Source organism: Oreochromis aureus, linkage group 4 (genome assembly GCF_013358895.1).
Source record: "Oreochromis aureus strain Israel breed Guangdong linkage group 4, ZZ_aureus, whole genome shotgun sequence".
NCBI classification, from domain to species: domain Eukaryota; kingdom Metazoa; phylum Chordata; class Actinopteri; order Cichliformes; family Cichlidae; genus Oreochromis; species Oreochromis aureus.
The window spans coordinates 17,658,707-17,686,129 of NC_052945.1; the positions used below are offsets into that span (position 1 = coordinate 17,658,707).

The window sequence follows — 27,423 nt, forward strand, 5'->3', positions numbered from 1 at the left end:
CAAATTTCCCACGTGTGGGACTAATAAAGGTTATCTTATCTTATCTTATCTTATCTTATGTAAACTACTTCAGTACTGTGCTAAAAATTAGGCCTACTCCATTAAAAAATGTTCATTCATTTTGGTGCTTCGTTTGATCCCTGAGCTTTTAACAAACATTTTTAACAATTTAACAATTAGACAGAACAGGTACCCTCATATTTTGTGTATTTGTTTCCCCTAAATATTCAGTTAATGCTCTCTGGAGTTTGGAAGTATTTTTGTGTGTGTCTGCATTATTATACCTACATTATAATCAATCCACTACTTTTTGGCTACTTGATATATCTTTTTAGAACTGTGATATTAAATTTGTTGCAATTTATGCTGCTTTTGAAACACACATTTTTAATGTCACCGACCTGACACCGACGTACCCGGATGAACAAAAAGCGACTTTGCCAAAAAATGACTGCGGGATCGCCTTGTGACAGGAATGTTCTTTCTGGCTCAAATTGACTTGATATCATTTATGAGAGATGTTTGACAGATTATAGACCAACAAGTCATTTATAACAGTTTAAATGCGGCCATCATTTTTTTCAAACACATACCGGAAATCCCTTTTTGGCAGGGTTTCTCCAAAAACGAAACTCTGAGCATGCACTGTTTGCAGCACACCGTGCAAACATTGCACACAGGCGACACTTCTTTGTTCCTCTATAAGCGTGCATTCTGGAGCAGAGAAAAGACTGTCGGTACTTCGTCAAGGTAAGATAATTGCCTTGCCATGTTTTGTGTGTGTGTGTGTGTGTGTGTGTGTATGTAGTATGAAACCACGTCTTGTTCCATATTACAATCTCCATGCGTAGTTTTAAGTGATCCGGTTAATGCACTACAATATGATTCTAATATATTGAACTGGCTTGGTATAACATGGTATTGTGCAGAGATGCAATGGGCATGAAAATGTGGAATATTGAAATGTCTTGTAGGCTCATGGTGTTTAGTGAGTCAGAGTTTAGTAATCAGATGTAGGGCTGCAACGATTCATCTCGAGTAATTCGATTATAAAACATTCTCGGCACAACTTTTTTGTTTCGATGCTTCGTTTAACACATTGGCCCTTAGTCATTTTTGGCCAATGTAAACGCCAGCATTTCACACACATGTACGACTAAAACAGACCTGCAATACAATGCATTATTGGGAGCAGGATATGAATGCAAAGTGTGATCACGTTAATCCCACACAGCCCCAGTTTTTAAACAGAAAAAAAGATGGCACAACAGCAGCAGTGATGATGACGCTAGCACACTAACGTGGAGTCAGTCTGTTTACACAACAGAAAGAGCAAAGAGGCGGAGCCGCTACCGAAAGAGTGAGCTCAGGTAGAGTGAAAGAAAATGTGCTAGCGTCCAAAACAGCAGCGCTGTTCCTGTAATCACCGTTAACACCTTTACTGGGGAAAAGGTAGCAGGAATTTGCTTTGAGGATATCCTTCATCAAAGCACCTGATCAACAAACTCCAAAATGAAGAAAAGGGAACTTTGTAACTGCTCCATGGACCGCCGTTTGCTTTACACAGCAAAAAAATCTGCACTAATCCCCTACACTAAATTGTATTAAAATCTACAGATTAACTGTTTACTTAGTCTAACACCTGACTGGTTTATTTATACAGATTGCTGAAGGCTGACGGCAGCCATCCTATTTAACATGGAAGCGACACCTGCAGCAAACAATGGTGAGTCGGAAGGGGAGCATGAGGTGTACTAGAACATGTTAATTTCAAAGGCTGTAACATTTTTCAGATAAAAGATGAAGTGATATGAAATACTGTATTAATAAAATTGCATTATCATTTATTATCAGGCAGTTAAAGATTCAGACCGCACAGCTGTGACTTTTCTATGTCAGGCAGTCTGCACACGGAGAAGTGAAGTACAATTCACAATTCAAAGCATATATTAGACATATGAAAACAGGAAATATTTGTGATTGGCTACTGATGGGGAGATGCCATGGTTCAGATTCAGCGCTCCCTGATTTGTTCTCGTCGTGGTCCTTCCGCATGGCAACGGTCTTTGACCTCCAGTCAGGGATCTTGTCCTGTGTGAGAACCCTCCTCCCTACCTTACAGTTGTTACCAGGAATGTTTTATTTCCATGCTGATGTCAGCTTTAACCCACACAACAGTCTCCATTTCTTGTTGACTAGAACACCCAGTTATACCCCCCCCCCCACACACACACACACACGCACAAGGCCAAGGCAGTCTCTCCTATCTGAAACTGTTGTGTAAGCCTGTAGCAATTTACCTTCAACACTCCACTCTCTGTGCCTCTTAGTTAACCCTTCATACTGTGGGGTTAGTACTTGTATCCCTGTAATGAGGACTCTATTATAAGCATACATTGCAATTAATGTTAAAAAGAAACGTTATTAAAAAAATCTTATTTCTAACAGTAGACAGAATTGTACTGTATTTATTCACTTTGTCTTTAGGGATTCACTAGCTTAGCTTAGCTCATAGCCAACTTGCTTAGCAGCATGGTCTCTTCAACTGTCCATCCTGCACTTTCCTGTTCAGTATATCAGATGTTTAGCCACTTCTTGGCCTCCTTTAGATTCAGATTCAAATTAAATAACTTTTATTGTCAGTACAACAATATACACAGTATACAGCGTACCAAAATGCCATTTCACCCCAAGCCCCCCATGGTGCATTTATAAGAATATGAAGGATATATCTCCAAGAGATTTAGTAATAATGATATCTATTATTATAAACGTAGCCTGTTTACAGCTCTCGAGAGAAGGCTTACTGAATTGTAGACCTGGCTCTGCACCCTTGTAGCTAGACCATTAACTCTTCCAGAGCAGATTCTCCCGAGCCGTCGGGAAAACATGCTGGGTGGGTGACATTGAGGTGGAAGCGTATTCCTAAACAGAAGCCTCCGGTACACCATCAACCCATTCATGTCTCTAATCATTCTTCCCCACTCAGCAACCATAGTGAATTGTCTTCCAGGGCCAGACCAGGCGACACTGAGGAAACCCTGAAACTACTGGCTAAGGATAAATGTAAATTTCGTAAAATTTTAGTTCACTACAGCAGTAATGACACCTGTCAGTTTGATGTCACTAAAATCATATTGGATCGGTGTGAAACAATGTCAGATGTTATACTTTTTTCTGGTCCTCTCCCCAAAGGGACCAAGAGTGACCTGTTTAGCCACGTCTTCTTCTTACTTGATGGCTGTCTGAGTGGTGTCGAAAAAACCCATATGGGCTTCATAGATAATTGGAAAAATTTGGGGGAAAAACCTGGTCTTTTTAGAAGAGAAGTTTTGCATCCCACTTTTGATGGAGCTGCTCTCATTTCCAGAAAGCTGTTTGACTGGCATCAGCAACGTGTTTTTCAGCATTTTTTAAACATCTGTAACTCCCATAACTCCTGAACTGTTTTCAAGATTGAAAGAATTTAAGTGGTTCCTGAAAGCAGCAAATCTGTGCTTTTTACTGATATTAGGGTCAGATAATCCCAAGCACAGTGTCGCAGCAGGTCTAAAAGACGAATTTTGGTTGAGAGAAGAAAGAGTGAATGTGATGGAGGCATTGGGTTCTTTACTGTGTTTTTTAAAATTGATTTGTTTTTGCTATTTGCTCTGTTGTTTTCTGTGTTAATTGCCAAGATTTGGATGTGGGACCTTGGCTGGGATTACTTTACTGACCCCAGTATCACTGAAAAGTTGCTTTCTCTATTGCCCCAATGGTTCAAAAGTTAAGGTGGTTTGACTTTAAAGTTTGACCAAAAACTGATCGCAGGCTCTCTTCCACAGTGTGTCTTTGAAGGGCAGATTGCTATCCCTCACTGAGCCTGGTTCTGCTGGAAGATTCTCCCAGTTAAAAGGGAGTTTTGCTTTCCCGTTGTCAGCAAGTGGTTGTTCATAGGGGTCATCTGATTGTTGGGATTTTCTCTGTATTATTGAAGGGTCTTTACCTTACAATATAAATGGCCTTGAGGCCACATTTTTCCAATAAAAAGTGAAATGATATGAAATACTGTATTAATAAAATTGCATTATCATTTATTATCAGGCAGTTAAAGATTCAGACCGCACAACTGTGACTTTTCTATGTCAGGCAGTCTGCACACGGAGAAGTGAAGTACAATTCACAATTCAAAGCATATATTAGACATATGAAAACAGGAAATATTTGTGATTGGCTACTGATGGGGAGATGCCATGGTTCAGATTCAGCGCTCCCTGATTTGTTCTCATCGTGGTCCTTCCGCATGGCAACGATCTTTGACCTCCAGTCAGGGATCTTGTCCTGTGTGAGAACCCTCCTCCCTACCTTACAGTTGTTACCAGGAATGTTTTATTTCCATGCTGATGTCAGCTTTAACCCACACAATAGTCTCCATTTCTTGTTGGACACAACACACACAAGGCCAAGGCAGTCTCTCCTATCTACTGCGGTCAAGTGAGCCCTCACTTGCGAAGTCAGAGTCAAGCTAGCCGCCCCGCCAGCCGCACCTAAATTGTGGTTGCACTACTCTTGGCGCCAGACACGGTATGGATGCCGACTGGCTTAGAAACGCAATCTTTTGTGTCCTGACACTATTTAACTTCACAATCCACTCCGTTTTGGTTCATCTCCACTTTTCCCCTTGTGATCCACAGCCAAGATTACTGTACGAATCAGAGAAAATTAACAATAACATTTGCCCAATATACAGAACTGTACTTTTAATATCTTCATCTTTGACCTCAGATTACATATAAACTGTACGAGGTGACACAGATATTTCACAGGATTCTGACTCTAGGCAACCCCCACTCTTCACCCTGTGATCCACAGACAAATTTACTGTACGGTTTTTGAGAAAATTGATATTAAACTTTGCTCAATTTACTCTACTGTACTCTACAGATTCTCATCTTTGACCTCAGATTACAGGAAAACTGTACGAGGTGCCGCAGATATTTCACTGGATTCTGACTCTGGGTGACCCCCACTCTTCACCCTGTGATCCACAGACAAATTTACTGTACGGTTTTTGAGAAAATTGATAGTAAACTTTGCTCAATTTACTCTACTGTACTCTATATATTCTCATCTTTGACCTCAGATTACAGGAAAACTGTAAGAGGTGACGCAGATATTTCACTGGATTCTGACTCTGGGTGACCCCCACTCTTCACCCTGTGATCCACAGACAAATTTACTGTACGGTTTTCCTGAAAATTGATAGTAAACTTTGCACATTTTACTCTACTGTACTCTATACATTCTCAACTTTGACCTCAGATTACAGGAAAACTGTACGAGGTGCCGCAGATATTTCACCGGATTCTGACTCTAGGCAACCCCCACTCTTCACCCTGTGATCCACAGACAAATTTACTGTACGGTTTTTGAGAAAATTGATAGTAAACTTTGCTCAATTTACTCTACTGTACTCTATATATTCCAATCTTTGACCTCAGATTACAGGAAAACTGTAAGAGGTGACGCAGATATTTCACTGGATTCTGACTCTGGGTGACCCCCACTCTTCACCCTGTGGTCCACAGACAAATTTACTGTACGGTTTTCCTGAAAATTGATAGTAAACTTTGCACATTTTACTCTACTGTACTCTATATATTCTCAACTTTGACCTCAGATTACAGGAAAACTGTAAGAGGTGCCGCAGATATTTCACTGGATTCTGACTCTGGGTGACCCCCACTCTTCACCCTGTGATCCACAGACAAATTTACTGTACGGTTTTCCTGAAAATTGATAGTAAACTTTGCACATTTTACTCTACTGTACTCTATACATTCTCAACTTTGACCTCAGATTACAGGAAAACTGTACGAGGTGCCGCAGATATTTCACCGGATTCTGACTCTAGGCCATCTCCACTCTTCACTCTGTGATCCACACCCAAATTTACTGTACGGTTTTTGAGAAAATTGATAGTAAACTTTGCTCAATTTACTCTACTGTACTCTATATATTCTCATCTTTGACCTCAGATTACAGGAAAACTGTAAGAGGTGACGCAGATATTTCACTGGATTCTGACTCTGGGTGACCCCCACTCTTCACCCTGTGATCCACAGACAAATTTACTGTACGGTTTTCCTGAAAATTGATAGTAAACTTTGCACATTTTACTCTACTGTACTCTATACATTCTCAACTTTGACCTCAGATTACAGGAAAACTGTACGAGGTGCCGCAGATATTTCACCGGATTCTGACTCTAGGCCATCTCCACTCTTCACTCTGTGATCCACACCCAAATTTACTGTACGGTTTTTGAGAAAAGTGATAGCAAACTTTGCACTATTTACTGTACTGTACTCTATATATTCCCATCTTTGACCTCAGATTACAGGAAAACTGTAAGAAGTGACGCAGATATTTCACTGGATTCTGACTCTGGGTGACCCCACTCTTCACCCTGTGATCCACAGACAAATTTACTGTACGGTTTTGAGAAAATTGATAGTAAACTTTGCTCAATTTACTCTACTGTACTCTATATATTCTCATCTTTGACCTCAGATTACAGGAAAACTGTAAGAGGTGACGCAGATATTTCACTGGATTCTGACTCTGGGTGACCCCCACTCTTCACCCTGTGGTCCACAGACAAATTTACTGTACGGTTTTCCTGAAAATTGATAGTAAACTTTGCACATTTTACTCTACTGTACTCTATATATTCTCAACTTTGACCTCAGATTACAGGAAAACTGTAAGAGGTGCCGCAGATATTTCACAGGATTCTGACTCTAGGCAACCCCCACTCTTCACCCTGTGATCCACAGACAAATTTACTGTACGGTTTTTGAGAAAATTGATAGTAAACTTTGCTCAATTTACTCTACTGTACTCTATATATTCTCATCTTTGACCTCAGATTACAGGAAAACTGTAAGAGGTGACGCAGATATTTCACTGGATTCTGACTCTAGGCCATCTCCACTCTTCACTCTGTGATCCACACCCAAATTTACTGTACGGTTTTTGAGAAAAGTGATAGCAAACTTTGCACTATTTACTGTACTGTACTCTATATATTCCCATCTTTGACCTCAGATTACAGGAAAACTGTAAGAAGTGACGCAGATATTTCACTGGATTCTGACTCTGGGTGACCCCCACTCTTCACCCTGTGGTCCACAGACAAATTTACTGTACGGTTTTCCTGAAAATTGATAGTAAACTTTGCACATTTTACTCTACTGTACTCTATATATTCTCAACTTTGACCTCAGATTACAGGAAAACTGTAAGAGGTGACGCAGATATTTCACTGGATTCTGACTCTAGGCCATCTCCACTCTTCACTCTGTGATCCACACCCAAATTTACTGTACGGTTTTTGAGAAAAGTGATAGCAAACTTTGCACTATTTACTGTACTGTACTCTATATATTCCCATCTTTGACCTCAGATTACAGGAAAACTGTAAGAAGTGACGCAGATATTTCACTGGATTCTGACTCTGGGTGACCCCCACTCTTCACCCTGTGATCCACAGACAAATTTACTGTACGGTTTTTGAGAAAATTGATAGTAAACTTTGCTCAATTTACTCTACTGTACTCTATATATTCTCATCTTTGACCTCAGATTACAGGAAAACTGTAAGAGGTGACGCAGATATTTCACTGGATTCTGACTCTGGGTGACCCCCACTCTTCACCCTGTGGTCCACAGACAAATTTACTGTACGGTTTTCCTGAAAATTGATAGTAAACTTTGCACATTTTACTCTACTGTACTCTATATATTCTCAACTTTGACCTCAGATTACAGGAAAACTGTAAGAGGTGCCGCAGATATTTCACAGGATTCTGACTCTAGGCAACCCCCACTCTTCACCCTGTGATCCACAGACAAATTTACTGTACGGTTTTTGAGAAAATTGATAGTAAACTTTGCTCAATTTACTCTACTGTACTCTATATATTCCAATCTTTGACCTCAGATTACAGGAAAACTGTAAGAGGTGCCGCAGATATTTCACAGGATTCTGACTCTAGGCCATCTCCACTCTTCACCCTGTGATCCACAGACAAATTTACTGTACGGTTTTTGAGAAAAGTGATAGCAAACTTTGCACTATTTACTGTACTGTACTCTATATATTCCCATCTTTGACCTCAGATTACAGGAAAACTGTAAGAGGTGACGCAGATATTTCACCGGATTCTGACTCTAGGCAACCCCCACTCTTCACCCTGTGATCCACAGACAAATTTACTGTACGGTTTTTGAGAAAATTGATAGTAAACTTTGCTCAATTTACTCTACTGTACTCTATATATTCCAATCTTTGACCTCAGATTACAGGAAAACTGTAAGAGGTGACGCAGATATTTCACTGGATTCTGACTCTAGGCCATCTCCACTCTTCACCCTGTGATCCACAGACAAATTTACTGTACGGTTTTTGAGAAAATTGATAGTAAACTTTGCACAATTTACTCTACTGTACTCTATATATTCCCATCTTTGACCTCAGATTACAGGAAAACTGTAAGAGGTGACACAGATATTTCACTGGATTCTGACTCTGGGTGACCCCCACTCTTCACCCTGTGATCCACAGACAAATTTACTGTACGGTTTTTGAGAAAAGTGATAGTAAACTTTGCTCAATTTACTCTACTGTACTCTATATATTCCAATCTTTGACCTCAGATTACAGGAAAACTGTACGAGGTGCCGCAGATATTTCACTGGATTCTGACTCTAGGCCATCTCCACTCTTCACTCTGTGATCCACACCCAAATTTACTGTACGGTTTTTGAGAAAAGTGATAGCAAACTTTGCACAATTTACTCTACTGTACTCTATATATTCCAATCTTTGACCTCAGATTACAGGAAAACTGTACGAGGTGCCGCAGATATTTCACAGGATTCTGACTCTGGGTGACCCCCACTCTTCACCCTGTGATCCACAGACAAATTTACTGTACGGTTTTTGAGATTGCTGTGTTAACAGAGTATGACAGAGGCTAAGAAAATATACGGCCTACAATAATATGAAATTTAAGCAACAAATTAAAAAATTTCCACATTTGCTGTCATTGCCATGTGTTCAGTAGAGCATTAAGTAGTCATAAAAAAAAACCATATCTTTGAAATATCATCAGTAAAAGAAATACTCTCACTATGTAAGACATGTTAGCAAATTCAGTTAATAAATACTGTATCAAATCTATACAGATGTTTAAAGGCATAATGCAAAGCATGTTTGTTTCTTATGGCTCACAAATGTGTTTTCCTTTAACATAATTTACATTTCATTTGTACAGTTTCACAGACGAAACAATAAAATAAGTTTCCTGAACTGTTCTTCATGGCCAAGATTTTGAATCCTTTTGAGGGTGATGCATTATCCATGAAGGTGGGCAATTTGTTCATTGACCTCTGACCCTCGCTGACTCTGATGCCTCCTAATTCTGCTTCCAGCCTTGATGATTAATTTGTTCTTCCTTTTGGCATCCCTGTCACTGATGCTGTCACCAGTTGTCCACCAGTCTAATCTGCAATTCCGGTGAACCCAGAATTACCTGTATCTTTGTAATGTTTCCAAAATATACACTATATGTTGATGGGCATTGTCCCACTTTTTTTCCTTTACAAGTAATAATCTCTATGGTTTTAATGACAATTCATATACAGATTGTGGAGGACTTTTTATTCAACACTAAAAATAGTTCCTCATCAGCAGACTGTAGTACAATTTCAGCCTACCGTTAAAAACCCATCCAATGCAGCGTTATCAGAGAAATTATGCAAATGATATGTTTGCATGTACTAGTAATCTATTTATCATTTACCATGATTCCTGCTCTGATGATTACTTTCTTCTCCTTCTGTAATTTTAATAGATAAAGGATGTTGAACATTAAGCTCCAAACAGGATGAATGAGGAAGACCACAGAGGAGAATCATGGATGTAGTGAAAGAATACATGCAGATGGTTTTTTCATGGTCGAGGAGCAACTTCTGATACTATCTTAAAGAAAAACATAAAATTGAAGATTAAAAATAATGACAACAATATGTCTAAAATTTTTATTAATTTCTTAGAGCAAATGCAGTCTTGTCATGGTCTGAGTTGCCCACTCATATTTAACTAATTCAAATACAATTACTCCATTTAAATGCTTATGTTCTAATAAAAGGCATTGTTTAACACTAGAATTACTCGGTCCGGCTCTGTTCTGCGGGCTTGATGTACCGTGCACTCTCTGATGGTCTGCAGCATTCCACGTCTAACAGGCAAAGGAAGCTTTGGAGCACACTTGTAATCTTACGCTGTCGGAAGATAAACAAATAGAAAATGGTAAATTTAGTTTATCAACCTAACTCTAAATGGGTTTATATAAATATCATATCTACTATGGCAGTGACAAACCTCAGCAGACTCTGTGGACCCAGCTTGCGCAGTGAAGCACGAACGATTTGCTACTGCAGTGGGCATTCCAATGTCCTCCTCAACCCACACAGTGCCGTCTTTTGCTGTGTGGCTCTGGCTGGGCTTCCCAGTACCACGGGGCCTCTTCCGTGGAGGCATGTTGGGTTCTTGTTCCGTCTCCTTTTCAGCTTCTTCTGAGAAGGCATCAGTGGCCTGCTGGACAAATGAAACCTCTCCTCCATCAGAATCTGCTTCGTCCATTTCCTGAAGTGTTCTCAGAAATGCAAACAAGAAATGATTCTCCGCCTGGATCAGTCTGCTTTTATGCACAGCACTGTGCTGTAGTCAACAATGCCACTCCCTCATATCCACAGTGACAATGGAACAATGGAAGATCTGGGCTAAGAGTAAAGGAAGCTGTGAATGTGTGTTTTATATTTGCAGGTCAGCACGGCAGGCATTTCGGAAAGTTGTAACACAGAGGTTTGGCCTGCCTTGGGTCTGAGCAACTCTGAGTGAGCAAATGCAAATGTGCCAGGCCTCGAGGATAATGGGTGGTTTGCACAACAAAAGCTGGAGGAGAAACGAGCTGGGACGACCTGTGAAAATCTCAGCAGGGGTGCTTAACACCTCAGGACTTGCACCGGAAAATAAAAACCCAGTAATTCTAGGGGTGTTGGGTTTAGGAAGTTACGCAAATTTGCGCAGGTTTAGTAAACCTAGTGTTAAGATAGTATCAGAAGTTGCTCCTCGACCATGAAAAAACCATCTGCATGTATTCTTTCACTACATCCATGATTCTCCTCTGTGGTCTTCCTCATTCATCCTGTTTGGAGCTTAATGTTCAACATCCTTTATCTATTAAAATTACAGAAGGAGAAGAAAGTAATCATCAGAGCAGGAATCATGGTAAATGATAAATAGATTACTAGTACATGCAAACATATCATTTGCATAATTTCTCTGATAACGCTGCATTGGATGGGTTTTTAACGGTAGGCTGAAATTGTACTACAGTCTGCTGATGAGGAACTATTTTTAGTGTTGAATAAAAAGTCCTCCACAATCTGTATATGAATTGTCATTAAAACCATAGAGATTATTACTTGTAAAGGAAAAAAAGTGGGACAATGCCCATCAACATATAGTGTATATTTTGGAAACATTACAAAGATACAGGTAATTCTGGGTTCACCGGAATTGCAGATTAGACTGGTGGACAACTGGTGACAGCATCAGTGACAGGGATGCCAAAAGGAAGAACAAATTAATCATCAAGGCTGGAAGCAGAATTAGGAGGCATCAGAGTCAGCGAGGGTCAGAGGTCAATGAACAAATTGCCCACCTTCATGGATAATGCATCACCCTCAAAAGGATTCAAAATCTTGGCCATGAAGAACAGTTCAGGAAACTTATTTTATTGTTTCGCTCTGTGAAACTGTACAAATGAAATGTAAATTATGTTAAAGGAAAACACATTTGTGAGCCATAAGAAACAAACATGCTTTGCATTATGCCTTTAAACATCTGTATAGATTTGATACAGTATTTATTAACTGAATTTGCTAACATGTCTTACATAGTGAGAGTATTTCTTTTACTGATGATATTTCAAAGATATGGTTTTTTTTTATGACTACTTAATGCTCTACTGAACACATGGCAATGACAGCAAATGTGGAAATTTTTTAATTTGTTGCTTAAATTTCATATTATTGTAGGCCGTATATTTTCTTAGCCTCTGTCATACTCTGTTAACACAGCAATCTCAAAAACCGTACAGTAAATTTGTCTGTGGATCACAGGGTGAAGAGTGGGGGTCACCCAGAGTCAGAATCCAGTGAAATATCTGTGTCACCTCGTACAGTTTTCCTGTAATCTGAGGTCAAAGATGGGAATATATAGAGTACAGTAGAGTAAATTGTGCAAAGTTTACTATCAATTTTCTCAAAAACCGTACAGTAAATTTGTCTGTGGATCACAGGGTGAAGAGTGGGGGTTGCCTAGAGTCAGAATCCGGTGAAATATCTGCGTCACCTCTTACAGTTTTCCTGTAATCTGAGGTCAAAGTTGAGAATGTATAGAGTACAGTAGAGTAAAATGTGCAAAGTTTACTATCAATTTTCAGGAAAACCGTACAGTAAATTTGTCTGTGGACCACAGGGTGAAGAGTGGGGGTCACCCAGAGTCAGAATCCAGTGAAATATCTGCGTCACCTCTTACAGTTTTCCTGTAATCTGAGGTCAAAGATGAGAATATATAGAGTACAGTAGAGTAAATTGAGCAAAGTTTACTATCAATTTTCTCAAAAACCGTACAGTAAATTTGTCTGTGGATCACAGGGTGAAGAGTGGAGATGGCCTAGAGTCAGAATCCGGTGAAATATCTGCGTCACCTCGTACAGTTTTCCTGTAATCTGAGGTCAAAGTTGAGAATGTATAGAGTACAGTAGAGTAAAATGTGCAAAGTTTACTATCAATTTTCAGGAAAACCGTACAGTAAATTTGTCTGTGGACCACAGGGTGAAGAGTGGGGTCACCCAGAGTCAGAATCCAGTGAAATATCTGCGCCACCTCTTACAGTTTTCCTGTAATCTGAGGTCAAAGATGAGAATATATAGAGTACAGTAGAGTAAATTGAGCAAAGTTTACTATCAATTTTCTCAAAAACCGTACAGTAAATTTGTCTGTGGATCACAGGGTGAAGAGTGGGGTCACCCAGAGTCAGAATCCAGTGAAATATCTGTGTCACCTCTTACAGTTTTCCTGTAATCTGAGGTCAAAGATGAGAATATATAGAGTACAGTAGAGTAAATTGAGCAAAGTTTACTATCAATTTTCTCAAAAAACCGTACAGTAAATTTGTCTGTGGATCACAGGGTGAAGAGTGGGGTTGCCTAGAGTCAGAATCCTGTGAAATATCTCATGCACCTCTTACAGTTTTCCTGTAATCTGAGGTCAAAGATTGGAATATATAGAGTACAGTAGAGTAAATTGTGCAAAGTTTGCTATCACTTTTCTCAAAAACCGTACAGTAAATTTGGGTGTGGATCACAGAGTGAAGAGTGGAGATGGCCTAGAGTCAGAATCCAGTGAAATTTCTGCGTCACCTCTTACAGTTTTCCTGTAATCTGAGGTCAAAGTTGAGAATGTATAGAGTACAGTAGAGTAAATTGAGCAAAGTTTACTGTCACTTTTCTCAAAAACCGTACAGTAAATTTGTCTGTGGATCACAGGGTGAAGAGTGGGGGTCACCCAGAGTCAGAATCCAGTGAAATATCTGCGTCACCTCTTACAGTTTTCCTGTAATCTGAGGTCAAAGATGAGAATATATAGAGTACAGTAGAGTAAATTGAGCAAAGTTTACTATCAATTTTCTCAAAAACCGTACAGTAAATTTGTCTGTGGATCACAGGGTGAAGAGTGGGGGTCACCCAGAGTCAGAATCCAGTGAAATATCTGCGTCACCTCGTACAGTTTTCCTGTAATCTGAGGTCAAAGTTGAGAATGTATAGAGTACAGTAGAGTAAAATGTGCAAAGTTTACTATCAATTTTCAGGAAAACCGTACAGTAAATTTGTCTGTGGACCACAGGGTGAAGAGTGGGGGTCACCCAGAGTCAGAATCCAGTGAAATATCTGCGTCACCTCTTACAGTTTTCCTGTAATCTGAGGTCAAAGATGAGAATATATAGAGTACAGTAGAGTAAATTGAGCAAAGTTTACTATCAATTTTCTCAAAAACCGTACAGTAAATTTGTCTGTGGATCACAGGGTGAAGAGTGGGGGTCACCCAGAGTCAGAATCCAGTGAAATATCTGTGTCACCTCTTACAGTTTTCCTGTAATCTGAGGTCAAAGATGAGAATATATAGAGTACAGTAGAGTAAATTGAGCAAAGTTTACTATCAATTTTCTCAAAAAAACCGTACAGTAAATTTGTCTGTGGATCACAGGGTGAAGAGTGGGGGTTGCCTAGAGTCAGAATCCTGTGAAATATCTGCGGCACCTCGTACAGTTTTCCTGTAATCTGAGGTCAAAGATTGGAATATATAGAGTACAGTAGAGTAAATTGTGCAAAGTTTGCTATCACTTTTCTCAAAAACCGTACAGTAAATTTGGGTGTGGATCACAGAGTGAAGAGTGGAGATGGCCTAGAGTCAGAATCCAGTGAAATATCTGCGTCACCTCTTACAGTTTTCCTGTAATCTGAGGTCAAAGTTGAGAATGTATAGAGTACAGTAGAGTAAATTGAGCAAAGTTTACTGTCACTTTTCTCAAAAACCGTACAGTAAATTTGTCTGTGGATCACAGGGTGAAGAGTGGGGGTCACCCAGAGTCAGAATCCAGTGAAATATCTGCGTCACCTCTTACAGTTTTCCTGTAATCTGAGGTCAAAGTTGAGAATGTATAGAGTACAGTAGAGTAAATTGAGCAAAGTTTACTATCACTTTTCTCAAAAACCGTACAGTAAATTTGTCTGTGGATGACAGGGTGAAGAGTGGAGATGGCCTAGAGTCAGAATCCGGTGAAATATCTGCGTCACCTCTTACAGTTTTCCTGTAATCTGAGGTCAAAGATGGAATATATAGAGTACAGTAGAGTAAAATGTGCAAAGTTTACTATCAATTTTCAGGAAAACCGTACAGTAAATTTGTCTGTGGATCACAGGGTGAAGAGTGGGGGTCACCCACAGTCAGAATCCAGTGAAATATCTGTGTCACCTCTTACAGTTTTTATGTAATCTGAGGTCAAAAATTGGAATATATAGAGTACAGTAGAGTAAATTGCGCAAAGTTTACTATCACTTTTCTCAAAAACCGTACAGTAAATTTGTCTGTGGATCACAGGGTGAAGAGTGGGGGTCACCCAGAGTCAGAATCCAGTGAGATATCTGTGTCACCTCTTACAGTTTTTATGTAATCTGAGGTCAAAGACGAAGATATTAAAAATACAGTTCTGTATATTGGGTAAATGTTATTGTTAATTTTCGCTGATTCGTACAGTAATCTTGGCTGTGCATCACAAGGGGAAAAGTGGAGATGAACCAAAACTGGGAGTGGATATTGAAGTAAAATAGTGTTAGGACACAAAAGACTGCGTTTCTAAGCAGGTCTTCATCCGTACCGTAATATACGTAAGAGTAGTGCAACCACATTTTAGGTGCTGCTGGCGGGGCGGCTAGCTTGACTGTCACTTCGTAAGTGACGGCTCACTTGACCGCGGTTCCTATCTTCAGCACTCCATTCTCTGCCACTGTTGCTGTGATTTTGGTGCTGTATAAATAGAATAGAATTAAACTGAACTGAAAATTTCTAGGCGCAGAAAGGAAGTAGAGGTTGGAGAGATTAGTGGTCACAGTGCCACCTGAGTGTGAAGTGTTTGTGAACAGAATCGACAGCCCCAAATCTGCAGCCATTTCTCTTAGGCTACGTCCACACTAACGCGTTTTCGTTTGAAAACGCATCGTTTTCTCTCCGTTTTGGTCTCCCGTCCACACTGAGACGGCTTTTTCCTCAAGGAAAAACGCAGCGTTTTGAAAACGCTCTCGAAAACACATACATTTCAAAATGGATCTGTCCCGTCGCAGTGTGGACGCTCGAAAATGCAGACTTTCTAAAACGATGACGCATTTTAGTCATGTGATGCAGTCATGTGACCAATTAAACAAAGATAGCGGAGTTCATTATACAGTGGTTGTTTTGATTGCTCTCAATTTTGACAGCCCTAAAAAAGATTAATATCAGTTTGTACATGCTCCAGATAGCTTTTCTTCAAATTCTTTAATTCTCACTCGCTTTTGTGCATGCGCAGGACTGGAACGTAAGCGTTTTGGGCCGTTTCAATGTGGACGCACAACTCTGTGAAAACGACTGAAAACGCTAGTGTGGACGCGGAGCGTTTTCAGACGAAAACGCCGTTTTCAAATCTATCCGGGCTAGTGTGGATGTAGCCCCATTGGGAAAAGGGTGGAATGTGAGTTGCGAATGAGTTGCTGCCCCAAGTGGAGTTTCTTGAGGTCTTGTTTACCAGTGAGGGGAGGCTGAGGGGAGAGCTGGGTAACTGGCAGACAGACTGGTGCAGCATCAGTAGCAACACTGTACTGGTTTGCTGTGGTGAAGTGCACAATTTACAGTTGATTTACAGGTCCATCTACATTCCTACTATCCCAATGATCATGAGTTGTGGATAGTGATTGAAAGAATGAGACTGCAGACAATAGCGACAGCAGTTAGCTTAGAGATAGGGTGAGGAGCTTGGTCATTTGGGAAAGGCTCAGAGTAGAGCTGCTGCTCCTCTTTATTGGAAAGAGCCAGTTGAAGGGGTTCGGACATCTGATCCGATTGTCTGTCAGGCATGTTCCACTGTGAGAAGGCCCCGGGGTAGACCCAGGACACTGGATAGATTTTGACTCTGGGCTGCCTGGTTTAGTTTTTATTTCAGTTATTTTATATTGGAGTCTAAATGACCCAGACTAGTTCATCATTAAAATGTAAATTTAAACTCCTGAAAACTAGTACAGATTTTTGGTTGACAAAATATTTAAAGAAACAAAAAGTAGCAAAAATAATGATAATCTATGTTTTTTTTAGACGACATTAATTACCTTTGGTAACGAATGTAAAATATGTTCATCAGATGAAGGTTAACATGCACCTTATACATATACTATACATTACTGTGTGAGTTTTTTTTCTCTAGTATTCTGCCTTAAAGATCCTATATTAGTAAGCTCTATTCTTGAATATTTTTTATGTGTAAAAAATATTCAATATTAATCTGACAGTATTTTGCATTGGATTGCATTGGATTCAGGAGACATTTGGTACAATAACTCTTTCAGGAAAGATAAAATTTACTAAAGTTATAGTCAGTTCCAGTTTCAAAAGTTAACAATAAAATTTGACAACATAAATGACCCAGCAAAAACAATACAGGACTTAATGTGATGATTTTTCTTTTTGACAGATGGAATGTGATGATAAGTAAAAACCAATACTGATGTGTGACAAAACGAGAAAGGAAATCATGGGTGAGTGAAGTTTGTTTTTATGAGATCTCCCTTTTATTTTTTTACATACATGATACTTTTACGTTTCTGTAGACTAATTGTATTTTGTTGTTTTAAACATTCCATGTTTAACTGGCTTTATCATCAGTTTATAATAACCAGACAGCTGAAAATGACTAACTATTTGCTAAATCTCAGCTATGGTAACTGCTTTAGTACAAACATCATCCTCTACTACAGCGGTCCCCAACCCTTTTTGCGCCACGGACCGGTTTAATGTCAGACAATATTTTCACTGACCGGCCTTTAAGGTGTCGCGGATATATACAACATGCTCTCTGGTCGCTATGGTAATGCGTAAACATTTCTTTCAAAATAAGACACACTACTACAACACGGGAAAACACCCAGGGAAACCGAGTTAACAATAAAAACTCTGAAAAACCCTGAAAACCATAAATTTCACACCCAAGCCTCAACTCTCGGGGCCCGGTACCAAACGACCGGTACCGCTCTCTACTACACCATCTTAACATGACAAAACTGTATCAGATTAAAATATATTTAGATGTATGCACTTTACATGAACATCTTCACATCTTCACCATATTGTCCTTCTTCCTGGCTTAAGAACTTTTAAATGTTACAGCTTCTTTAGTTGAATAAATACCTACTATATTACCAAAAATATAGTAGGTAATTATTATTATTATTATTATAGTATTGTTAATATAGTAGGATTTATTATTAGCTGAAAATGACAAGTTGTGGGGGAATTTTCTAACCATTCTTTTAGGAAAAGAAGCAATAAAATACTATGAAAACACCTCAATACACATAAAGGTATTATTAGAAAATTGTACATAAAGTTTCAAAAGTAAAAATAATAAATCTGTAGAAAAAAATTGATTAATATCATTGCTGCATATTTTTAAGACTGAGCTCATTTTAAATACTTATACTATTTACTTATATCCTCTTTAATGTACAGCATCATTTTCTGTAAAGCATATATTTGCAGTGGCTGTCCTGTGAGGGAAAAAAAGATCAGTTGTTTGTAAGCTCAGAATCACAGGCTTACATCTTTTTTCCCACAAAGTGTATTCAAATATTAGTAACATAAAAACATCTAAAAAGGCTTGAGCCATGTGTGACATGGTTAGATATCATTATTTACAAGCAGAATATGAATGAAAAATGAAGATATAGTGTTGGCAAAAGAGCTCATTAAATCTGCTAAATTCAGACATTCCCATAGATGCTAATCTGACAGTGCTGCATTAGTGCTGCTGTCCCCTCTCCATCATCTTCAAAGTCATCTTCAAACTGCTTCACCCTGCTCTCAGCCTGCCAGGCTGAGCTGTTTCAGGACTTGGGCCACCTGCTGGATAAAGGTACTCCTACAGTTTGGGTGGAGATATGTATCGTCACCGATCTTATTCTCTGGACCTCTATGAGTGATAAAAAAAATTAAAAACGCCACTACCACAGCCACAGCCAGGCATAGAGTCAAGGGTGTTTACAAAAAAAAATCTGACAGTGCAGGTCAGTCTGTCACCTGAGACATCCCCCAGGTCCATTAGCTGCCAGAGATGCATGTGCAGTCAATCCATGGGTGTTAACAACTGTTGCCAGGGATTACAGACTACAGTTTGCAACAAAACTACCCACTTTCAGTGGCGTGGGTTCAGTTGCTACAGGGGAAGCCACAAAGGCTTTAGAGAGCAAAATCTCCTCTCTCTTTAGCCGAGGGGCAATAAGAGGAAATTAATCTAGACTTTTATTCCAGATATTTCCTCATTCTGTCCCATTCTGGATTTACGCTCCCTCAATTCTCATCTCAGAAACTACAAATTCAGAATGTTAACACAAAATGTGTGGTTTTGATCTATTTGAAGGAGTGACTGGTTCACATCGATAGATCTACAGAATGATTATTTCCACATAAGCTTTTATCCAGCACACAGGAAATTCCTCAGGTTTGTCTTCCAGGGCATAGCCTACGAATATCAAACCCTCCCTTTGGGATCGGCCCTTGCCCCAAGGGTTTTCACCAAGTGTGTTGAAGCAGTTCTGAACCCCTCACTAGAGGTGGACTCAGAGTGCTTGCATATTTAGATGATTTTCTAATATGCGCTTCCAGCAAAGAGGAAGCGGAGAAAAACACACAGGTGCCGTTTAGCCAGAAACTAAACAAACTAAACAGCACCAGAAACTAAACGGCACCAGCTTTCTGTTGCTCTGTTTCGCAACAGAAAGCTGGTCTCATTAAGAGCTTGTATTTAACTGGGCTGGTGGGCACTGAAAACTGCTGCAGATCTGGTCTCCAGATCTTCTTTATGGAGAATGGAGACTCAATACAGAAATAGTGCACCAGCTGTGCATAGAGGTTTGGCCAGGCGAACCTCTATGCACAGTTCCTGTCTGCAGTTTTTCCCAAATTATAGAAAGGTGGCTCTGCGCCCTAAGCCTACCTTTGTGTCTAAGGTTAGGGAGTCTACCATTGGAGCTATCAGCTTTTCATCCACCGGCCATTTGCTGATGAGAGCCAGAGGTGGCTTAATTCACTTTGTCCTGTCTGTGCATTATGCATTTAGCTAAACAGGACTCAGGGGTTTAGGAAAAGCAACCAATTCTTTGTGTCCTGGGCTACCTCTCATAGAGTGAAGCCTATGTCACGTCTATGGCACAGGGGCTATTATAAAGGGATGTCCGTGGACCCCGTGTCCTCGAAATTGTTGGTTTGTCTTCGAGAGACATTGTGGTAGTGGAGCTTCTATGATTGGTCACGCCAGAGGGCACTTCCCACAGTAAGATATCTCACTTGGTTTTTAGAGAAAAGGGGTTACGGATGTCATCAAGCATTTCCATGTGTTAGAGCCCTGATTTAAGCTCAGGATATGAGGCTTGAGGCTTGAGGCTTGAGGTGACATTTTATCCAGATGACATTCCCTTTCCTTTATGTTTTTGCTTCTTTGGTGAAGGGGACTCCTTCTCGGATCATAAAACGTAGATCCTTGATATCTTGAGTCTGAAACTGCAGAGAAATTAAAAAATGCCTCCACAGTATGTAAAAGCATATGAGTTCTGCTTTGGTGAACTATGTATGAAGGTATGTAGCCTGCCTCTCGCCACATACATAATGCGATTAGGCGGAACGGCAAAAAAGTGTTTTAATATACAAGGAATTTCAAAATAAAGAAGCAGTCTAATATATTGTCAGTTTTTGTCATAAATAAAAAAAAGTCACACATCTTATTTATTTAACTGATGTTTTTATGCATAGGGTAATTCATGTTTTTTTTTTTTGTCCTCTCACAGCTGACATACCTCAGCAGTCACCCAAGAATTGGACTGAATCTCAAGTAAGCGCGTGGCTAAGATCAATTGGAGTGAAGGAACAGTACATAGAAAAGCTCCATGAAGAAGAAGTAGATGGACAAATCCTACTTGCACTGAATGAGGACTTTCTAAAAACAAAAATCTGCATGAAGTCAGGGCCTGCTCATTTGATTATTCAGAAAAGAGATGAGCTTATCAACTCCCAGCAAAAATGTCAAGAGAAGAAAAAAACTACCGATTCCAAAAGAACTGAGTTTGAGGAAAGGAGGAGTCAGAAATTGGTTCAGTCTCTTTCAACAGTAAGTGATGGTCCTCCAGCACAAACTACAGAGACAAAACAAGATGTCTTTGAGGAGAAACACGCTTCTCAGGAACAATGTGTGTCGATCTCAAAGGAAGACTGTAAACCACGGCCATTTGATCAAGAAGGAATTGATTTTTTATATGTGAAACACAGAATCCTGCAGCCTGAATCAGGTGCATTTAATCTGATATCACCATGCCACGAATTCAAGTCTTTTGCTGTAGCTGCTACGTTGGATCGCACAAGACTCCAAGCCAAGTTTGCCAAAGAGGTTCTTAAATTTGCAACTGGATGTATGAACATCAGGTCAAATGGAACAATACACTTCGGTGTGATGGACAGCAAGGAGGATGGAGGATATGTGCATGGTGAGATAATTGGTATTCCTGTAACAGACAAGGATATTTATGTCGATGCTTTGGACCACATTGAAAAGAGTTTCTCCTCTGACAAAGAGCACATACGTCAGTGTGTGCGACCACCAAGGTTCATTGAGGTTATGGATCGACAAAGTACAGAAAAACGATACGTGGTAGAAGTTGACATTGTGCCATTAATAAATATTGTCAAGAGCAAAGTCTATGTAGTCCGTCTGCCAAACTTCAAAGAATCAACAAACAAAGTAGAGTTTGAGAAAGAGACGATTTTGCGAAGAGTGGGTTCAAAAACAGAGCCAGTGAGTGACAAGGACCTAAGTGACTTTTACCAAAGAGTCAAAGATCGTGATGCTCAAAGAGAAGAAGCAGAAAAAAATCATTTCCTTATTGCTCCAGAAATGTGTCAAGACCTTGGAAGGAAACTCACCATGCTGATGACCAGTGGTAAGAAATTCATTGAAAAGGAAAAATGGTTCATACTCGTAACAAACAAATTGAAACCTGATGACCTTTGTAACATTGACTGGCTGATTAACATGAATATTTTCTGCGTGTTCGACTTTGACCCAGACTCAAAGATATCAGGTCTTTGCAGTAGATACCTTGAGTACCGTGCTGCAAACATGCATTTTTTGCAAAGCTACAGAATATCCGCTGGCACAAGCATCAAAGAATTCACAAACCACCTGCATTTATTTGATCAAACTAGTTGGATCTTTTGCAATGGGCGTACTGACTTCAAAGGAAATGAAACTTCATGTGATGAAATGACTTGGATCAAGACAAAAATGACTTTACTCCGAGAGTCTGTGTCTTTGATCTGTAAACAGATTTTGCCAAAAGGTACATTCCAGGTCATATTTCTATTAACATCACCAGTTGAGAAACCACTCTTGCACACCTTCTATGAGTTTTTCACAGACATGGAAGGCCATGAAGACATCATCTGCATCTGTGAATCAGAGGAAAACTTCCAGAAGTGGCAAAGTTTTGCAGAGGGTTCATGTGGGAAAGAAGCTCTAAACAATTCCAGTGTTGTTGGAATGAAAATGAGTCACATTAATGCAACTCTGCAACATATACAACCTATGAAAGTGTGTTTCACCAAACACTTGCCAGTCTTTGTGAAAGGAACATGTCGTCTTGAAACACAAGTGGAGGAACAGATGTACTCGCTGGAGATTCTGACAGTTAATCATTGTGATGAAACAAGCAAAGACTTCATCAATGAGGAAAAAGAAAACATTGAGCGCCAGTTCTACCATGGTGGGAGAGTGACCTGGCTGAATTTCTGGCTTGCTGAGAACAAATATGTTGGAGAGGTCATTGAAAGAGATGCTTATCACGATACTTCCAAACTTCTCAATGATGCCTTGAAATATAATGCAGACCAGACTCCGGTGAATATCATAAACATCTACCATCACCCAGGAAGTGGTGGAAGCACTGTGGCAAGACAAGTGCTGTGGAACAACAGAAAAAGTCTAAGGTGTGCAGTTGTGAAGCCCTCATATCCACTTTCTGTTGTTGCACAACATGCAGTTGAACTAAGAGAATATGAAGAAAAGGATCCACAGAGATGTCTTCCTGTGCTGCTCCTCACTGAAGACTCGGACAAAGAATATCTAGATGATCTCAGGAATGAACTAGAGGTTGCAGTTAATGTTAAACAAATCCAGTATGGTACTCTATGTTTCATTTTGTTGAGCTGCAGACGTTCCCATGATCCAGAGAAAAAATGCAAGGAGTCTCCTTTACAGAATGTGTCTGTCACTCATAAACTATCTGATCAAGAGAAGAGAAAGTTTTCTGGAAAACGGCAGGCACTCGAGGAAAGATATGAACCTCAATTCATTCTGACATTTGTTTTGATGAGTGAAGGATTCAGTGAGGAATATGTTCATCAGTTTGTGAAACATCTGCTCCAAGACATTGACCGTCACACTGTTGTCACTCGACTCATTCGTTATGTAGCATTGCTGAACACATATGTTCAAAACTCTTTCATCTCTCAATCGCACTGTGAAGCTTTGCTTGCCTTAACGATCCACTTGGAGAGGTTTCGCCAGTACGAGTTTGAGAGATCTCTCAGTGATCAAGCTAAGCTAGTCTTCTTACACCTTCGAGATGACAAGACGCACATTGAATCAATCAGAATCATCCACCCACTTGTTGCAAAAGAAATTCTTCAACAACTTTTGGGACCCCAACAAACTCAAAGCAGTTTGGCGATGGATTTGCTCCACGAGGATGTGCTCTTTGAGCACAGATTTGGAAGGGATGAGTATCACACATTTTTGAGACAACTTTTCATTCGGAGATCCAGGATAAGCAAAGGAGATAAATATGATAGCTTTTTCTCTCCTTTCATTGAGCATGTGTGTGAAAATGAGAAAAGCCCAGACAAAGCAATTGAGTTGCTCAAGGAAGCATTCGAGCGTTTCCATAATGATCCTTTCTTTGCACAACAACTTGCTCGTCTTCATTATACTTATGAAAAGTTTGAAGAGGCTAAACACTGGGCAGAGACAGCAGCTAAACAGCTGCCCAACAACTCCTATATACTTGACACAAAGGGGCAGGTATATAGGAAATGGTTCCAAGCAAAATGTAAAGCAATTGAAAATGTTCCAAAGACGGCGCAAAACACAGCAGATGCTGTGGAAACTGCATTGAAAGCACTTGAGTGTTTTCAAGAATGTGAGAGAGCAGCTGATGCTGATATGGAAAATGTCAACAGTTCAGGATTTTTTTCCGAAGTTGAGGTTGGGTGCAGCCTGCTCAAACTGATTTCTTCATTACAAGTGTTTGCAAACAGAACCAATGGCCACGCAGAATGTATGAAGTACCTGCTAACTGATTACATCCCAGAGGAAGTTGAAGATGTTTGGGAACCATTCCATAACCGTTTGAAAAAACTTCACAAGACAATGCAGGATGCATTGGAGTGGATTTCAGAGGACTTGAGTTACTTCCAGACAGACATTGGTGCAGATGAAGAAGAAACACCTGAAAGTCCCGAGGAGAAAATAAGCCATCCACTGACATGGCTGGCAAAAAAATCCTCTGAGTATGGAAAGTACTTCAGTGAAGCTTATTCTACTGCAGTCCTACAGCATGGTAAATCAATCCCAGCCAACCTCACTCCTTTCCAAAAACGCATGATCATCTATCATCTTGGTGGCGGCAATATAACATCCATCCTCTCCAAGCTAACTGATCAGAGGGATGCAGTAAAACTTCTAGAGCATATAATTTCTCTCTACCCCAGTAATCCATTAAAAGCCAAATTTGGTCAAAGGGACATTGTCAATTACATTGTGGCCCACATTTCTCTGAACTGTCTGTCACCGCAAACTCAAAAGGTAGCCCATTTGCAGGTTCTACAAGCACTTTGTTGTCAGTTTCCATCTGATAAAAGGAAATGTTTGCCAAGTGCCTTGTTCTTGCTTACATTGCTATTCTGGCCAGAGGATGACGACACAGAGCATGAGAAAGAAACCAAATATGAAATTGTTCAATCAGCAGTTGAACACCTTGAAAAGGGTTATTGGAGTAAGATGAAAGACATTCCTCAGCGGAAGAGAAGGATTTATAGCCATTTTTTTCTGGGCAGTGGGAATGGATTGGACAAGTTTGTCCACAAGAAAAAGTTTGAAAGAATCACCAAGTGGTTCTCAGTCACTGAGAAACGTATGAAGTGGTTTAGTGGTGAGGCATGGAAGATGCCAGAGATTGCCACAATGCTGAAGCGGGTTTCTGGGTGGACTGAAGATCGTGTGGTTTATCTTGAAGGTCCTAAGAAAAAGAAGTTCAATATCCTGCCTCTGTATGTACCTTCAGTGCCTCATAGTAATGAAAACATCACCTTCTACCTGGGGTTCACCTTCAGAGGCCCTGTTGCCTGCAACATCCTTGTGAAAAAGTAGTTGATATCAACTTGCTGAAGCGTGGGCCTAGAATCCAGCTTACTCCAAAGGGAAAGAAAAGATTGTGGATGATGACTGAAAACCACACAAGCTTTAGACTGTTAGTCATGTGGTAAAAAAAAACAACTTAAAACACGATTATATTCGTGAACGTATTTAAGGGTATTTAAAAATACAACTTAACTTGCTTTTTTTTTTATAACATTGGCCTCACCTAGAAAGCACTTTGGGGTCATTTCAGCTTAAAATTGTTCTTTTTAAGTGTACTATATAAGAAAAAATTGATATATTTACTCTGAATTTACAAATTAATACAAATAATAATGCAAATGTATCCCTTAGCTTGTTAAATGTATTTTTTTAGAGTTCTGGTTGTTTTTGAATTCCTCTGTTTTCCTGTTTGTACTTGTAGTTTAGGATTGCAGTTCATACTTGGCTGACCATTTGTACACTTATTTTACAAGATGGCTTGTATATGTTTATGTAAGCAACCCTAACGTGCAACCATTCAGAACCTAATCCAGTGAATGCTTAGCAGTATCAATGGCTGTCTACTTGTGTTCCATTTCACATTATAAGTGTTCTTAAAATATGTAAAGAAAAAGAAAAAAAATAATACATTAAAGTCTTTTTCCATTTATAATTTTCTGGTGTTGATTCTTTGACATTTCTTCTCATTTTGACATCTCCACTCTGGCTTAAAATAAAATTATGATTTAACATTGGAACAACTGTCAGCTTTTAATGCAGACTTAACTGGAAGATGAACTTCCATTACATCAGAGGGTGTGGGACTGATAATTCATGAAGTATGTGAAAAGTTTTAATTGTCTATTGAATGATGTGTAAATGCAAAAGTAACATGAAGAACTGTGCACCTTTGAGTTAACTATCTTAGAAAAAACAAAAAGGGAGTAGTATAGTAGGGGCTTTGCTTGTGTACATGCAAAACTCCAGATCTTTGAACGACCCCCCCCAATCACCCACCAACCTCCACACACACACCTTCCAAGTGGAAGGTGTGTTTTAATGTTTTATCATGTGTATTTTGGTCTTCAAGGTGAATTTATACACCGACAGCATAACTATTAAAGACCCTACCTTAAAGAAAGAAAATCAGAGGTTGGTTCTTAGTGGGTATATTACAGAACTTTAGAAAATAAAAATACAAAAATATATCTTTAAAAATGGGGTTGTTACAGTAAAATAAATAAAACTCACATATTATCCAACATCAAAACACAATATGTATCCAAATGGACTTTAATAAATCATAAAGTCTAACTTCACTTGAATACATACCAGTCATACATACCAGGTTAAAAGCATTAAGAATTACAGCGTCTTATACATCTACAGTAAGGCCAAAAAAAACCCAACACAAAAAAAGCAGAAACAGAGTTTTTATTACAGTAACTGAGCAATGAAAAATCATGCTCACGACCACTCAAATAATCTTAAAGGCTCATAAAAGAAAAAAGTTTACTATATAAATTTGTTGCGATGACAAAGTTAAATTTATTGAGCCTGCATTAAGGTTATTTTAAGAAAGTAAAATTAATCCAAATGCACAAAAAAAGAGCTGTACATACAAAACTACAATAAAATAAAAATTATACAGAAATTGTCCTCAGTTTCAGTCTTTGCCAAAAATGGTTCCGTTTGTCAACCCAAAAAGCATCAGTAAAAATAAATCAGTGAAGGGCCGTGGTACTTGAAAGTGTTGTAGGTGACAAAGATGTTTTCATACGGGTCATTTTCGATCTCCTGATTGCATAAAGACTGCAATATTCCTTGTAGCCCTCTAAAGTTTTGTTAACGGCATTCTCTCATCTTTCTCGATGACACATTTAGGAATCATTTTTTTCACTCCTCCTTATGGGTGTCCAACAACACCATCTGAAGGTACAGGTCCAAAACTGTTAAGGAGCTCTGATGGCACTTTCTCTGTTCCTAGCTTAAGTATGATGTAATCTAACTTATCGTTGCTGACAAACACCTTAGTGTTAATGTTGTTCCTGTCTGATTCTTGT

General features: G+C 39.4%; 1 protein-coding gene across 2 annotated transcripts; it reads left to right on the forward strand.

The window, feature by feature from the left end:
* The first annotated feature begins 468 nt into the window (after positions 1-468).
* On the forward strand, positions 469-26,033 carry LOC120439864 (sterile alpha motif domain-containing protein 9-like). Of its 2 annotated transcripts, XM_039611159.1 has the most exons (4): positions 469-750; positions 1,664-1,726; positions 17,396-17,459; positions 20,760-26,033. In XM_039611159.1, exons 3-4 carry the CDS (start codon positions 17,429-17,431, stop codon positions 25,388-25,390), a joined length of 4,662 nt encoding a protein of 1,553 aa, XP_039467093.1. In that variant the 5' UTR covers positions 469-750; positions 1,664-1,726; positions 17,396-17,428; the 3' UTR covers positions 25,391-26,033. The 2 variants fall into 2 exon arrangements, with proteins under 2 accessions (XP_039467093.1, XP_039467094.1); XM_039611160.1 differs by lacking the exon at positions 1,664-1,726.
* The last annotated feature ends 1,390 nt before the right edge of the window (positions 26,034-27,423 follow it).

Coding starts and splice junctions, on each gene's coding strand:
- LOC120439864 (XM_039611159.1), top strand. CDS start 17,429: ATGTGTGACAAAACGAGAAAGGAAATCATGG. Junction 17,460..20,759: donor AACGAGAAAGGAAATCATGG/GTGAGTGAAGTT, acceptor GTCCTCTCACAG/CTGACATACCTCAGCAGTCA.